A 17,518-nucleotide genomic window follows, 5' to 3' on the forward strand; every position below is an offset into this window, starting at 1 on the left:
ATCATCATGTAAGCCACATGGAAAAGGTTTTAAAAGGCTTACAGCAGGCCTCACGTTACCTCATGTATTACCTTGTTGACAATAGTAATTATAAAGCACTTTTTAATCCATAGACCTCTGTGCTTTACAAAGGAAGGTAAGTTACAACTATTAACCCGATTTCACTGACTGGAAATCAGAGCCAGAGCCATGCAGTGCCTTGCCCCAGTTCAGCGGGAGCTGTGGAAATAGAACCCAGCCCTTGCAACCACTGGCCGTGCTTCAGTCCATACGACACTTTTGCATATCAGAACACTACTGCTGTTCCTGCACTAATGAGAGCCACAGTTACAAATGTACTAAGAACCAACCACATTTCAATAGTTAAAGTCCAATGTCCGCTTCAGTGTTCTCCATTTGAAGGAGCGAGTGTATTAATATGATCCATTTGCAATATTTGGACTAGAAAGGAATTTCGTTTCTCACAAAAACAAAGTGAACAGATGTATTTAAAGTGCATTGGAAACCCTCATTCCCTCACACTCACTAATAAATAAGCACACTGGGGTAACTTTGCTACATTGCTCCAGAATGTGTGGGGTAGCCTGGGTATCCCTTGTAGACTGATAGGTTATCAAACGCTGCCTTGAAAAGATTTTCAGATGTGATCACTGCATCCTATAGCTCATTGTAGAAAGGGGAAATCGGTCTCTGAAAGGACAAGCTTAATAAAAGGTATTTAAGTGTCTAATGCTCAAGTGACAAAGGAGCACAAGCCTCAGTGCACAGCCATGGCATTTGGAGCCTGATCCAAAGCCTACTGCATCATGGAACAATTCCTACTGATCTTTTGAAAAGCCCAGCCCCTGGTGTGGTTTTGGCTGAGAGTGAAGGGGGAAGACCCTACACGTTCTTCATATCATTATTTTTCTATCATCATCATTTGCAATAGCATCACTAAATTCATGTTTATCACCACAAGAATTAACCCAGAACAAATTCCCCAAGTCCAAACATCCTGCACATGGTAGCAGAGGCCAGACTCTCAAGTGCTTTGTATCAGACCATGGCCAATACTGGGGCACCCTTCGGTGAGGGAGAGGTGGGATGGCAGCACCTACTGGCATGTAGTAGTAACCAGAGCTTCCCTGCACCCCTATCATTCTCCAGCTGTTTCAGCTCATTGGGGCCATTGGCAAGCAACATAACTTCCAGCAGCCTTTAGGCTGCTCTGGCTTATGCTTGCACACAGTAGCCCCAGGATATGGGGAGCGTAAAAGTGAACTTTACAAGGCCATGTTTGCACCCTTGCGGTGCACTCCTTGGCCATAGCAGAGCAACTGGCCCATTATCTCAGAATGTAAAAGAAAACAGTCATACTTAACCGAACAGCTGTGTTTAAAGGGCCCTAAGTCAATGGGAGACCTTCTCGGGGTTGGTCCCATCAGATGCTGCAGTAGCAAGAAAAATGGAAGCTGAGGAAACTTTTCTGTGTTACTTTAATCAACGCCAGCTTTAAACAGTGATTTCTCCTCTTACAACATAATGGATTTATCTCATGGGGGTTCATTACTGCACATTTCCCTTTACTGGGATGATGAATGAGCCATTTGATACAGGTATCACATCTTCCCCACTGCCACAACATGCCAGCCAGGTGTAAAGAAACCCCCCCAACTTCCAACACAGTGCAGTAAAAGGAAAGCATTTGCAGAACAGGTTAAGGGTTCTTGATCCAGGGCCCTGGAAATGGCCCATCTGAAAAGATGATGGGATATGCATTATTAGGGAGGTATTGAATACAAACATATACACTTCACTTTGTCTCTTGGAAAGGAGTGTGCACTTGCTCCTGGATCACTGACCTAGAGGAGAGTTTTGCTATTTGCCTCCGTGGGAATAAGATCAGGGTCTTTGAAAATGGGACATATTGGTCAGAAATCCCCTAGATGGTTTATAACAGGAAGAAGCACAAGTTGATTTGACAGTAGGTCAAAAATAATCAACTAATTAATAACCTTATTCCCACTCCCCAAGCATAAGGATGGCAATTCAGCCCAGCCTTTACATGGTCACAAGCCCCTCCTCCTTAGGAGACTAAGAGGGGATATGATAGAGGTATAGAAAATCATGAGTGGTGTGGAGAAAGTGAATAAGGAAAAGTTATTTACTTGTTCCCATAATATAAGAACTAGGGGCCACTAAATGAAATTAATAGGCAGCAGGTTTAAAACAAATAAAAGGAAGTTCTTCACACAGCACACAGTCAACCTGTGGAACTCCTTGCCTGAGGAGGTTGTGAAGGCTAGGACTATAACAGGGTTTAAAAGAGAACTAGATAAATTCATGGAGGTTAAGTCAAGTCCATTAATGGCTATTAGCCAGGTTGGGTAAGGAATGAGGTCTCTAGCCTCTGTTTGTCAAAGGGTGGAGATGGATGGCAGGGGAGAGATCACTTGATCATTAGTTGTTAGGTTCACTCCCTCTGGAGCACCTGGCATTGGTCACTGTCAGTAGACAGGATATTGGGCTGATCCAGTACGGCCATTCTTATGTTCCCATTGAAAAGACTAGGGACAAGGTACAACAGGGGAGTCCTCACCCTTGGCCTGCTCCTGCAGATATTTTGCAGGAGGAAATGCTCAAACTCCTGATTCCAGAATGACGGATATGATTCCATTTCCCCTCTCCAGCATCCAGGCAGTTGTTTGCATAAATCCCAAGAAAAAGGGATTTGCACTGTTATTCATCTGGAATCTTCTCTGGACACCTCCCCTCATTAAGATCATTCTAAGATAAATCATTAGCAGGTGTCTGTTCATTTAATTAGTTCCTCTCATATCAGAAATGAACCTCAGAGCAAGGTTTGTTTTGTTTTTACTGAAAAGCACAGTTAGTAGCCAACTTATAGCACTAAGCCTATGAGAAGCATCACAAGGAGGAAAAGGCTTCTCTGACGAAAACCTCAGCACTGCCAACCTATCCCGAACCAGCCAGCCCAAGCATGAATAATTTCCTGAAGTCTTATGGGCAACCCTAGGGAGCTCAAACAATTTCACTTACTATAGTCAAGCCTTCATCAAGGTCTTTTAGCCACCAAGCAGAGTCTAGGAGAGAAGGAGAGACAGAGGAACAGAGAGAGAGAGAGAGACACATGCACAATTTATTAGCAATACATGCTCTCATGCTCGGTTAGGGCCCAATCCAACACCCACTGAAGTCCGTGGAAGGCTCCATAAATACTGATCAAGTTGCTTATGAATTAATGATTTTTGTACCAATCTGAAGAAAGAAATAGCTAAGCATTCTTTACTAAAGCATCAGCACATCCCTCACCAACCTGAGAAAATACAGCCAGCACGACCAAAAACAGTGGCTACCTCTTGTCCATATTACAGTCAAGGTCACTCAACTAACTGTATTGATGGGGAGTAATTAAAAATAACCAGTCTCTTCTTTGCTGGAAGTATTCCCTGACTGGTTTGCCCAAGTAGGCAAGACAGGGCCAACAATGGTTCACAAGAGTTGCTCATTTGAAACATAGCTGAATAAAGTAAAATCCTTTTGTTGAAAAAGACACATGGGAAAGTCAGAAGGGAGCACTTTGCCTACAGGGTCGATTTCTAAATTGAGACGGAAGAAAAAAATAAGGTACAATAGAGATTTTTCTAAATCTCTTCAAGAGAGGAATCTATAGGCTGGAAATAAGCTTGCAAGACACCCTCATGTAGGAAAGCATTAAAAGACGAGATTAGAAAGTGCAGACCTTTCCAGCTAACCTCAGTAGTTGGAAAGACTGTAAAGTCATTGATTACAGACAAAAATAGGAAAATACCTGGACACGTACAAGCACCACAATGATAGTGACTATGGATTCAAAGGGAAGGTCAGAATTAACTAATTCCTTTCAATCACAGTTTGAATTTCCAAGGATGAAGCCACAGATGATCTACCTGAACCTTCAAAACAGGTTTCATCAGTGGAAGGATGTTGTAGTAGTTGGATCAGGTGAATGACACGTAAGACTGCTTTTTCCCAGCTTCCCCCCAACTCACCATGTAACCGAATTCTATATTGATTTACACCTCCACTGACGTAATGGAGAGTAAGTCATGGATAATTTGGCCCATTGCACTTCACCTTACCAATCTGTAAAAAAGACCAACAATAAATAATAATACACCTGGCTGGGGTGTAGTGAGATTCACTGATTATATGGGATACACTTTGAGCTGCTTGGATGAAAGGCTACGTTAGGCCAAAATATTTCCTTTTAAAATGTTGCATACAGAGTGTGCTAGGGTAAAATGTTACAGGAGCAAAAATCACAAGAGAAGGGCTGGTGGAATGAAATGTCCAGTCCCACCTCCTCCTACTCCCTTTCAGACAGCTATTGCCCACAGTGAGATCCGTGGTCCTCAGTGATGCTGTTGTAAATTTCTGCACAGCAGCACATGGCAGGGAAGGGAGAAGCTGCCTCGAGGTGGCCTCACTTGTGCAGAGACAGGCCGCACTCTCACTCTGACTGGAAAAAGCGGGTAACACAATGAGGACTCGGTTCAACCAAACACAAAATGGCAACAATGATTTTGGCTTCAAATGGTCAAGAGCTGGGAAACAGAGTAGGACACGTGAGCTGGGATAATGACAGACAAACTCAAACCATCACCGCGGGGTCTGGCAACAAAAAAGAGGAAATCAGCATGTGGAGCTGTATAAACAGAACATAAATCAGGGCCATTGTTATAGCAACCAAGCAAACTACTTCCTGGGGCTTTTACACGGATGTGGGCGCAGTGCTGTACCTGCTACAGGAAGGCTACTGCAGAATTGAAGAAGGTACAGTAGAGGGAAGTTAGAAGGATGACAGGGCTGGACAGGGGTGAGGTTGTCACGCTTAAGAGTATTAAGAAGTGCTCAGTTCTCAGGTTTATGTGGAGGAGATGGATCCCAAAAGCTGCCTAGGGAGAGTGGAGGGGACAGAAAGGAAAAGTAGTAATAGCCCAGCACTTGAACCTTTGAAGGCAACGCTGCATGGACAGAGGCTTGTATTTAATCCCCAAAGGCCAGATTCTCTTTACTGAAGTTCTCAACCTGAGCCCAGTAGCAAACGGAGTAAAAGGGTTTTGTCCAAAAACTCTATTCAAGTTTGGGGCATGGAAGGTCCAGCACCAGGAGCATGCAGAGACAGGCTGCAGCTGCTACTGCAGCACTGCCTATGCACTGGGGTTAGAGAATCCCAGTTCCTGACACACAAACAGCTTTGCTCCCAGTTCCTCCACCCACTATAAACTATGGATATGGTGCGAAGGGAGCGCAGTCACTTACACTTTACCCTCTTCATGCAAGGAACGAGTTGCTTTAAGATCTAAAATGTCCATTTAAGCAGGTACAGGATTTGAGCCTGATTTCTCACCTCAGGCAAAACTCTGAAGGACCTTTGACGGAATAAGGAATGGAAGACTGGGCTCAAAGAGTTTGTCAATGCGATGAGAACCTGACAAAGGCAGCAATACGTGGTACAACCACCGTGGTATTATAACAAATCCATGGTAACCTACAGCTGCACAGTTGGCCCCCGTCCCCATTCTCTTCCCCAAGGGGGACTTGAAATTTCATGGCTAGAATGGGATTAGGTAGAAACTTCCCCTATGGAACATCTCTCATCCCCTCCTCTGAAGCACCTCAAACTTGCCATTTTCCGAGACAGACAGGACATGGGACTAGATGGACCCCTGGTCTGATTCAATAAGGAGATTTCTCGGTTCTTAAGTTTGATTTTACAAATATTTTATCTAAGATTTGGACTTTTCCCCTTTATACTATATTCTGTAGTCCCTTCCCCCCCCCCCGCCCAACTTTGAGAGACACTTAAAAATAATTCTACAAAAAAGAACCTTGACATTCCAAACTCCTATCCATTTGTCATGATGTGCATTCATTGGGGGGGGTGGGGGTGGAGGGGAGAATTACATTTGTGCCTTTTTTTTTTTAAATACCCTTCACACATTGTAAGATTATTCTTCACATTTCTCTTAAATTTCCACTTACAGTGGGAGTGCTCTAGACAACCAGGGGGAAAAAAGATGCAATTCTGATGTTCTAAGATATGCTTTTGTGAACCACAGCAACCAGAATTTAAACAGAGCCCACAGTTCAATGTGCTGCACTCTCAGAAAAGGATTCTCTAACAGAGCTCTCAACCACAAGTACAAACTCTCTGGCATTCTCTGAACTCTGTTGTAGCTTATAATAGAACACTGGTTTTTGAGTCAATTCAAAACTACAAGCATAAGTTACAATAAAATTAAAAGGCATGGCCTTAGACTCAAATATTTGCAATACTATTCAAAGGTAACACTTGAAATCAACTTCTCTCTCTCTCTTATATCTTATGTTTCAAGGAGAGGTGGGATATGGTGTTTTTATTGTTCTCCTGCAGAACATTTTTATTGACTTACTACGCTCCTGTGAAAAAGAAAATTGCTAACTTGGGTATTTCCAGCCTTGCTGTGACTCAGCCGGGTTTAAGGTTATAATAATAATAAAACCCAACAACAGCTGCAATGATAGGAACACATGCGATCGTTAAAGAAGGGGAAGGAATAACCAGGCTGTGACTGCTACAGTGTCATTCCAGCCTTTCTAATTTGCCATGAAAGTTTCAGTTATCTCAGAAGATGATAGAGGGGAAGCCTATGGCTGGTTGGTCCCCAGGAAACCAATTACACACAAACACGATGAAAACCAGGACAAGATTGCCCCAGAGCAGTGTTAAGGAGGGAGCTGGGCTCCGACTGGTTGGCTAGGGCCCCAGACCAGTTGAGCAATTTACAGGACTATTAGGGACTTGCTCTCTGATTGGCAGGGTGCTGGCCAGTGAAACTATTCACAGGGATTGAAAAGCTTGTCAGTCTGAGCCAATTCTGTGAGCTTTGCTCTATGCAATTGGTTTTAGTCCTAAGAAGAGTCTCAGTACAGATCCTATTTAGTAATATACAGGATTTAAAAATATGTTAATTTCCTCCCATATGAGTTAATTCCTGGAGTTGCCTCAGCATAACTGTTGCTGTAAGCAACATGTCAGTACATTCTCGGTAGGTATAGGGAAGTTCCATATTTATTTTACAATACATCTGTAAGGCATATAGCTAACATAACTGACATATATGCAACAGCATTTGAACAACCAAAGGTGCTTCATCAAGATTTCCACTTGGTCTAGTCCTGAATAGTATAAAAAAAGATGAACACATACAGAAATCAGGGAGTTGAAGAAGGGCAACTTTTTCAAAGCTGTGTGGCTAAGTTGCATGCGCAAAACATGCACCTACACATGCGGAAAGTGAAACTACACACACAGATTTCATTCGGTCACAAATTAATTGCTTCTGCAGACTCTAGAAGGTTTTTAAATTTACTGACAATACTAGGGGCCCATTCTGCCCTCAGTTATACTCGGGACAACACCAGTTTTGCCACATAGAACAGTGTATTTTAACCTTTTAAACCCTGTTACAGTCCATATTGGGAGCTGTTAGGAGTTATGTCAGTAGGGATCCACTCCTGTTTCCACTGCAGCCAATGGTAGCAGGTCCCGTGACAGCACTCGCACACGTATAATAGAAACATACACAAGCTCATGCAGATTTTAAAGAAATCTCATTATTACTCATGCTCGTTTTGAATTGTATAATTCTCTTGCCTGTAAAAGATACTCTATGGTCTGGAGCCATGTCAGAAAGCCCAAATGTTATGTTTTTAGCATTAGACATTTAAGAGCTATTTCCCCCTTAAAACCCAAGACCAATCCTTTATTCTCCTGCATATGAAATCAACATTCCCCTTTGAAAAACAGTTGACAGCTTCTTTACTAACAAAAAGAGTATACTTTGGGTATAACAAGAACTGTTCTCTTCCATACCAAGTGTAGAAATCCAGAACATGACCCAGTCCTGTGTTCTGTCTGGGGTCAATAACCACATGAACTTCTTCAATGGGAGTTCTTCCAATAGAGCTACCAGAATTTGGTTTAATCAGCCCTCATTTCTTGTTCTATCTCCACTAAGTAGAAGTACCATAGGAATTAAGTGTAAAATTTTCAGTAGGGCCTTAGTAATTTAGGAGCTTAAGTCTCACCAAAAGTCAATGGGACTTAGGCTCCTAGTCACCTTTGAAAATACAATGTAGGTATTTTGGGATTCTAAGTCACTTAGATGCTTGCTCTTTGGGATGGGGACTCCCATAAAAAGAATACCAAGATCATTTATTTCATTATTATTTTTGTGTAACACAGTGAGAGGGGATGGCTCAGCATTCACAGTATGGAATTATAAATCACACTTGGGGCTTGAAGAGTTCAAGCTGAACTGATGTAGTTAAATATAGTCCAGTTCTCTATTGCTCCCATCTAACCAAGATAATTATAGTATTCTAGTCTACTATAATATTATTGCTCCGATTTAACCATAGAATCAGCCATTTCTCTTATACGATTCTTTTCTTCAAAGCACCAAGTGCTGAGATTGCAAGCAAATATTTTTATTACTCTATAATATGATTGGTCAGAGTGTCTGGAAGAGAAAGAGGGAAGATTTGAAACAGAATTCAGGATTACAGGCAAGAGAAGCACTCAAATACCTCATCTCTTTTCCCTTGCCGAATGCTTGCTCATATCAGCTCTCTTACCTTGAGCCCGTTATAACAGAAAGACATGACAAACCTGGCTCTGAAATTTCTGCTTTGACAGAGTGCAGTAAATCTATGATCATATTATGGACTCGGGTGGTCCAGAATCAGGAAGCTTATCTGTGAAATATGGGACACAGAACAATCATAAACAAAAATACACCTGTGTATACTGGATGCCACCTTTTGATCTAAAGTATTTTCATTAGTAGAATGGAAGAACGAACTGCATCCTAGGATGAAATATACTAGCAATTTTAAAAGTCTATTATAGCATTAGGCTATGAACAATGGTAAATTGCCTTCAGTACATTCCACTAACCCCCGTTTACAATAATACAAGCTTCCTTTGGCTGAGATATGTTAATTCAGCTGGGCACTAGATCTGACTCACATTGCTAATGAAGGCAGAGAGGCTAAGGCAGTGCAAATATAGTATGGATGTATTACATGCTGGATCTGCCAAATGAACAGCTCTACTTGGTGCAGAGAGTCATGAGATTTAATGTAGTTTTGTATTGTTCTACCATCGTCAAATTTTGGCAAAAAACAAAAACAAACAAAAACAACCCCTACTATTTAGCTATTGTAAAAGATAGGGGCCCACAGCCATGTGATGTTAGGGAACCTCTCCACAGAAGCAACTGTAGCAAGTTCATAGCAGAGATCCTCAATACACAGAAAACAGGACAGTTTTCCCAAGACAGTTACTGGAGTTCTGCTATTGGCTACAACAGTTTGTGTGACCAGATGAGCTAAAATTGAGGTGTCCCAGCAGAATGTGACTGAAGATGTTGCCAATTAAAGATAAAATACATAGGTTAGAATTTGTAGGGAAAAGCGTAGCCCTGTAAATTAAACAAAAGTAACTGACTATAGGCTACAACGCCTCCAATTTTATTTTTAAAGGCTCAGTATTCTTTTACTCCTGTCCCTTTCTGAACCCTTCAATTTAAATGAGCTTGCTGTTTCCTAATGAGCCATGAAGCCTGCACCTTTTGGGGCTCAGATGTGGCCCAGGATCTTTTGGGCATCTCAACAGCACTATGAACCCATCCCACCCCAAACCAATTGATACTATGTTTCAACATGCTATGGGATTTTTCCCTCCTCACAATAAACACAGTGGTTACAAGCTGTCATTAATTATCTGTTAAGCTCCAAGTCTGGGATATTCAAAGGAACCTAAGGGAATTGGTCACTCAGCTCTCACTGAAATTCAATAACACTGGGTTCCTAACTCCTCTGACTTTCAGGTTTCTTTTAACATTAAAACACAGAGGAGTGCAAAGTTGCTGTGAAGCATGATAGGTTCTCTAATCCCTGTTGAAGGTTAAACCCTGCAGCATCACACAAAATGTGACCGACAGGCACTTACTAGCAACGAGTACGGTATGCAACAATTCATTAATCTTGCTAGCGTCACTACATCCCTCAACCACATCTCAGTGTCCTGCGAGCCTGCTCACTTGCTTTGGCTGCAGCAAACGGTTATAGATTACTTTTTCAAGCAGCCAAAGTAGAGACCTAAGAACCAGTCCTGTGGATGAGCATCACATTCAAACAGAGACGTCTCAGTAGCCTGCTTATTAAACTAGCCTATTAAACTGTTGGAACCAGCAAAGTGCTCTAGTGAGGATGAGGCAGGAAAGAAAAACCAAAGGGCTTCTTTTGTATTTGCAGTACCATAATCAGCTTTCATAGAATATCAGGGTTGGAAGGCATCTCAGGAGGTCATCTAGTCCAACCCCCTGCTCAAAGCAGGACCAACACCAACTAAATCATCCCAGCCAGGGCTTTGTCAAGCCTGACCTTTAAAACCTATAAGGAAGGAGATTCCACCACCTCCCTAGGTAACCCATTCCAGTGCTTCACCACCCTCCTAGTGAAAAAGTTTTTCCTAATATCCAGCCTAGACCTCCCCCACTGCAACTTGAGACCATTACTCCTTGTTCTGTCATCTGCTACCACTGAGAACAGTCTAGATCCATCCTCTTTGGAACCCCCTTTCAGGTAGTTGAAAGCAGCTATCAAACCCCACCTCATTCTTCTCTTCTGCAGACAAAACAATCCCAGTTCCCTCAGCCTCTCCTCATAAGTCAGTCGAATAGAGGGGAATGATCACATTCCTCGATCTGCTGGCTTTCTTTGGTCCCTTCCTCCCTTATTGTTTAGGGAGAAAAGATGATGTAGTAGTTAAGGCATAGGCTTCACCTTGGTCACTCGACTTAGACCCAGATTTTTAAAGGTATATAGGTGCCTAACTCCCATTGATTTCAGTAGCAATTAGGTGCTTAAATACCTTTAAAACCCTGCTTTAATCTTTCTGTGCCTCAGTTCCCCATCTGTAAAATGGAGCTAATAGCACTTTCCTACCTCACCGGGGCATTGCAAGGGTAAATGTATTAATGATTGTGAGGAGCTCAAATACAATGTAATGCGGGTCATACAGGTACCTCATATAGATAGTAGAATGAGGTCAAATGCCTTAGGCTATAACCTACTGCAAAGGACTACACAAGCACCATCCACCTAGACAATAACTCCTCTTGATTGGAGTGTCAAGTCCCCTCCAGGATGAAGGAATGCTTAATGTGGCTCTGCCTCTCTTTTTTTAGACTCATCCCTCTCTCTTCACCTCCCTCCCCCCTTTGAGCAGTTGACTGAACATGGATGTCTTTCTACAAGAGAAGCCCTAGTTCCAACCACAAGTTATTGGATTAATGCAGGAACCACGGTGTGTCATGCAAAAGGCAGACAGGATGGCCACAGTGGGCCATTCTGGCCTTAAAAGTCCATGAATCTATAAACATTTGCATTTCTTTGGACCTGATGTAAAACTCCAAGACCAGGAGAAGGTATTTGCAATAGTTAGTGTCATAACAACAGAATGAATGAATATTAAATTCCTCTCCTGGGCTTTCATGATGTCCCCAAGCCCACACTCAACAGGAATACTCATTTGTGTATGACAGGGCTCTGTAGCATAGATATCAAGCAAGAGTAAACAATGACATTTTCAGATGGTGTGTTACAACCTCACAGCCACCAACAAATAATCTTTAGCCACAAGAATGGGGTGGGGCAGGAAGGAACACGCTCTGAGTGCTGATTATCAATATATTCCATTGATTGTTCAGTGCCGGTAGGGCCAATCAAACTGGTTTAAATGAAAAAGCAATTCAATCATTTTCCCAAACTCTGGAGTTTTGTGTAAGTATGAACAAAAAATTTCACTTTAGCTCCCCTCCTCTCCATTTCCTTACCCAGTTCAGGACTGGAAGTTCAGAAACTGGATTTTGCTGTGAAATTTCCAGCTCAATTTTGCAGACTCCAGAAGGCCAGACAGTTCAGAGAAGCAACTTGGGGAGATTCACTCATTATTTTAAGGTACAGTGCAGCTGTGTCCACATCCACTAACCCAAACCCCTAGTTCTCTCACATGCACTGGAACAGCATTGCTTCTGGACTGGTCTGTCTACAGCACAAATTTTAAATCTACAGCCACATTTTTACACTAGCAACTGAATTGTGGGTGTAAGTATGGAGACCTGCACCCTAATTACCTGATTGTAAGTGCAAATATACACCAGGAAATTACATCTGCTTTGCATCTGGAACTTCATTAGGCAAGTGCAAATAGTACCTGCCAAAAAAATGAAAGATGGGCCTTTGCCCTTTTAAAGAGCTATTCCTATAAGTGATCTTCAAACAACTTACCCACAATGATGACAAAAGCAAAACTAGCCAGCGTCAGTGATGATCCACTGCTGACCATGTTGATAAGCAGCTGGAATAAAGGATATAGCAGCAAGAAGGCCCAGAAAAGCCAGTTCAAAAGAGTCCATGGCCGCCGAGGTGGCACTATGGGAGTAGCTGGATAGCTTCCTGTTCTGTAGTATTCTTCTTGAAAGGCATCCTGTTAGAACAAAGAAACGTAACATTTGAATCCCTATTGGCTAATAGAAGCAGCCTTCTATAATGCTGATATTTCTCTTGCTGAACAGTAGTTATTCTGAAAGGAAGATGAAACATCAAATGATGGCTGGAAATCGTGTGCTTTTTAGTGAATGAAAGCTCATTCTCCTGAGTACACACCGATTAGTGTTCACTTCCTTTGCTCGTTTAGATGAATCACATGCCCGCAAGTCTGCAGTTTTAATGAGGGTCCAGTCTGACCGACACTCAAAGAGGAATGTAATGTGCACAATTTTGTGTACATTCTTACACCAATAGATATAGAACTGCTGTACCTATAGGCAGCAGTGACAGCCATCAGACAAATACCCTTGGTACATCACAGAAGTGTCTAGGAATGCTTTCATCACCAAACCCTCTGTTTTCTAATGTCTTCTGCAACATGTATCTAAACAGTTTCCACATTCCAGCTGGGAGTTCGGGGTAGTATCAGCTGGCCTCTTACTCCAAAGAATGTTATTCCTCAACACCCACCTTTTTGGCGGTAGACTGATGCTGCATGTGTAACCCAAATTCAGAGAGTGGTGGGTAACCTGCGGCCCATCAGGGTAATCCGCTGGTGGGCTGCAAGACCGTTTGTTTACATGCACCGCCGGCAGGCACGGCTGCCTGCCGCTCCCAGTGGCCGCAGTTTGCCATTCCTGGCCAATAGGAGCAGCGGGAAGCAGTGCGGGCCGAAGGGACATGCTGGCCACCATTTCCCGCAGTTCCCATTGGCCGGAAACGGCGAACCACAGCCACTGGGAGCTGCGGGTGGCCATGCCTGTGGATGGTCAACGTAAACAAACTGTCTGGCAGCCCGCTAGTGGATTACCCTGATCGGCTGCGTGCGGCCCGCAGGTTACCCACCACCGCTTCAGAGGCTTGTCCACATAAGAGGTTTGAAACTCATCTGGTTTTCAACTAGAGGACTTTTTCCTGTTACCTTAAGTAGGAGAGGGTTGTGCTTGTAGCACTGAAGGTCTTAATTCCAATGCCATCCCCTACATCATATAACAGAGAGAAGCATATGGCCCTTAGCTACTTGCTCAGCTCAAGCTCGCTACTTTACCTGATCCCAGTGAAGTCAATGGAAAAAGCCCTCCAACTGGCTTTGGGATGGAGAATCCAGCCCTTGCAGCAATGTTTACCAGGGGGGAGATCCACTGAAGCTGATGGATTTACACCAGTGTGAAAAACATTGTAAGAGAAGTCAGAATGAGGCCTTATCTCCCTGTCCATCAAGTTACATTGCTAGCTTTGTGACAGAATTCATTAATAACTAACTCTTCAACAGCCAGCATTGCCCCAAACAGTTTAGGAAAGGTTATTTAATTTCTGCTCTTTTACATGTACTTAAACTCTAATTTACACTAGCAATTCTTTAACCAATAATAATTGGAGCAATTACAGGCTACTGCTGTTTTATCTAACTCCAAGTGAACATACAACTTTCAAAAGATTATATAATAATTAAAATGTTATTCTCTCTTTTTAGGGAGATTAGAGAAAAGTATTACACTCTCTCTCTCTTGCCTGTGAACTAGAATGTACTGAAATCATTATGGTCAATTAACTGTCTTGGGCAAATTACCCAAAATATGAAATTTCCCTTTAAGTGCCCTGAGGGTCTAGCTTATGAGCAGGTTAACCTAAAGCCACTCATCATTAGTATATTAGGTCATGTCACATATAGTTATGTTTCTAAATACCAGAATTAGTCAGGAATTCTTAATTTTCCCTTGCTGTTAAGACATCACCACTAGGGGGATTCTGCACTACCATAGGAATGGCAGTGCTCTAGCCTTGCTCTCCGCAAGAGGTTTGAGACCAACTTAAGTCTTACATACTAGGTGCAAGGACTCAGGTTTCTTCACCTTTACCAGTGCATCCACAATGTCACGGATAGCCTGGATAAGCTGGGTTGCCGCCATTCTGTTATGGAGCCAAGTTTCTCGCTGTAAGGAATTTTCATGTTACTTTGCAGATAAGGTTGTTTGAATCTGAGTCGACCTGTCTGCCTAGATTTCTAGGTTTTTACGAGGTCACTCTTTAACCATGGCATCCATGAGTAGCTTAAGTTTGTTAAAAATATTACATCAAGTCCTGAAGCATTAAGGCAGCCTGATGCAAGTGAAGGGATTCAGCAAAAAACTCTATTGAGAATATTTAAAAAAAAAAATCTATTAACATAGCAAACATTTACTGAAATTTGTTTTGGTAATTTGTGTTTCCACATTTCAGGATGATTCCTGTCAGTGGTTCTCATTAAAGCACGTTGATTAGCAATCATTCAACACTGTCACATTTGTGCATCTCTTTCCATTTAATTAATTGAAGGGCCCTGTTCAGCACTCTTCACTCAGTCAAAATGCCCACTGAAATCTAGTTTTACCTGTGTCCGGAGTGCTGGATAGGACTCTTCATAGATGTACGGGCAGAAGGGACCATCATAATCTCCTAGACTGATCTCCTACATATCACAGGCCATAGAACTCACCTGAGCTGATTCCTGTGGGAACCGGAGCAGCGTTTCTCAAAATGGGGTCCACAAGGGTACTCCAGGGGGCCCGTGGGCCCCACTGATCAACTCCTCTGCCTCCCTCCCAGCACCTCCTGTACACTGGGAACAGCTGTTCAGCAGCATACAGGAGGCACTGGGAGGGAGAGGATCAAGGCGTGGAAAAGGGTGGGTGGGAGTGGGGCCTGGGGCTGAGCAGGGAACTTGGGGGTCCGTGAAAATTTTTTAACCAGAATGGGGGTTCTTGGGTTTCTAAAGTTTGAGAACCACTGAACTAGAGCATATAGTTTAGAAAAAACATCCAATCTGAATGTAAAGATTTCCAGTGACAGAGAATCTACCACAAACTTTGGTAAATTGTTCCAATGGTTAATTACCCTCACTGTTAAAAATGTGCATCTTATTTCTAGACTGATTTTACACACACACACACACACACACACACACACACACACCGAGATCAACTCATTCCTTAAGATTATCTTTGTTAAACTAAAAAAAAAACTAAACTCCTGGAGTCCATCACTCTAAGGCATGTTTTCCAATCTTTTAATCATTCTTGTGACTCTTCTCTGAGCCCTCTTCAATGAATTAAAAACAAACATTAACATTAAAAACTGCTTAACTGATAAAAGAAGAACAGGAGTACTTGTGGCACCGGGCCGCTCCTTTTGTCCCTCCAGACCCATGAATATGATACAGTTCTGCGGTGACCTAGAATCCTACTTTCGACGTCTCCGACTCAAAGAATATTTCCAACATACCTCTGAACAGCATACTAACCCACAGAATCCTCCCTACCAGCACTACAAAAAAAAGGATTCTGCGTGGACTCCTCTGGACGGTCGAAACAACAGACTAGATTTCTACATAGATTGCTTCCGTCACCGTGCAAAGGCTGAAATTGTGGAAAAGCAACATCACTTGCCACATAACCTCAGCAATGCTGAACACAACGCCATCTACAGCCTCAGAAACAACCCTGACATCATAATCAAGAAGGCTGACAAAGGAGGTGCTGTCATCATCATGAATAAATTGGAATATGACCAAGAGGCTGCTAGACAGCTCTCTAACACCACATTCTACAGGCCATTATCCTCTGATCCCACTGAGGATTACCTAAAGAAACTACACCATCTGCTAAAAAAACTCCCTGACAAAGCACAGGAACAAATCTGTACAGACACATGCCTAGAACCCCGACCAGGGGTATTCTATTTGCTACTCAAGATCCATAAACCTGGATATCCTGGATGCCCCATCATCTCAGGCATTGGCACCCTAACATCAGGCTTATCTGGTTATGTAGACTCTCTCCTCAGACCCTACGCTACCAGCACTCCCAGCTATCTTCGAGACACCACTGACTTCCTGAGGAAACTACAATCCATCGGTGATCTTCCAGAAAACACCATCCTGGCCACTATGGACGTAGAAGCCCTCTACACCAATATTCCACACAAAGATGGACTACAAGCTATCAGGAACAGTATCCCTGATAATGTCACAGCTAACCTGGTGGCTGAACTTTGTGATTTTGTCCTCACCCACAACTATTTCACATTTGGGGACAATATATACCTTCAAGTCAGCGGCACTGCTATGGGTACCCGCATGGCCCCACAATATGCCAACATTTTTATGGCTGACTTAGAACAACGCTTCCTTAGCTCTCGTCCCCTAACGCCCCTACTCTACTTGCGCTACATTGATGATACCTTCATCATCTGGACCCATGGAAAAGAAGCCCTTGAGGAATTTCACCATGATTTCAATAATTTCCATCCCACCATCAACCTCAGCCTAGATCAATCCACACAAGCGGTCCATTTCCTGGACACTACTGTGCTAATAAGCGATGGTCACATAAATACCACCCTATACCGGAAACCTACTGACCGCTACACTTACCTACATGCCTCCAGCTTCCATCCAAGACACACCACACGATCCATTGTCTACAGCCAAGCTCTAAGATATAACCGCATTTGCTCCAATCCCTCGGATAGAGACAAGCACCTACAAGATCTCTATCAAGCATTCTTAAAACTACAATACCCACCTGCTGAAGTGAAAAAACAGATTGACAGAGCCAGACGAGTACCCAGAAGTCACCTCCTATAAGACAGGCCCAACAAAGAAAATAACAGAACACCACTAGCTGTCACCTTCAGCCCCCAACTAAAACCTCTCCAGCGCATCATCAGAGATCTACAACCTATCCTGAAAGATGATCCTTTACTCTCACAGATCTTGGGAGACAGACCTGTCCTCGCTTACAGACAACCCCCCAACCTAAAGCAAATACTCACCAGCAACCACACATCACTGAACAAAGCCACTAACCCAGGAACCTATCCTTGTAACAAA

General features: G+C 42.9%; 1 protein-coding gene across 13 annotated transcripts in view; it reads right to left on the reverse strand.

Annotated features, from left to right (window-relative positions):
* AGPAT4 (1-acylglycerol-3-phosphate O-acyltransferase 4) overlaps positions 1–17,518 on the reverse strand; it is a 183,453-nt gene that overhangs the window by 2,836 nt on the left and 163,099 nt on the right. For 8 of the 13 annotated variants that reach the window (XM_065590394.1, XM_005305721.4, XM_065590392.1 and 5 more), the window contains one exon: positions 12,388–12,586. In XM_065590394.1, coding sequence (XP_065446466.1) covers positions 12,388–12,586 — 199 coding nt within the window. Of the gene's footprint in view, positions 1–1,844; positions 2,770–3,042; positions 3,087–8,701; positions 8,788–12,387; positions 12,587–17,518 lie in introns of all 13 variants that reach the window. The other 5 variants (XR_010600136.1, XR_010600137.1, XR_010600135.1 and 2 more) reach the window with 5 other exon arrangements.

This window comes from Chrysemys picta, chromosome 3 (assembly GCF_011386835.1).
Source record: "Chrysemys picta bellii isolate R12L10 chromosome 3, ASM1138683v2, whole genome shotgun sequence".
Classification (NCBI taxonomy): Eukaryota; Metazoa; Chordata; order Testudines; family Emydidae; genus Chrysemys; species Chrysemys picta.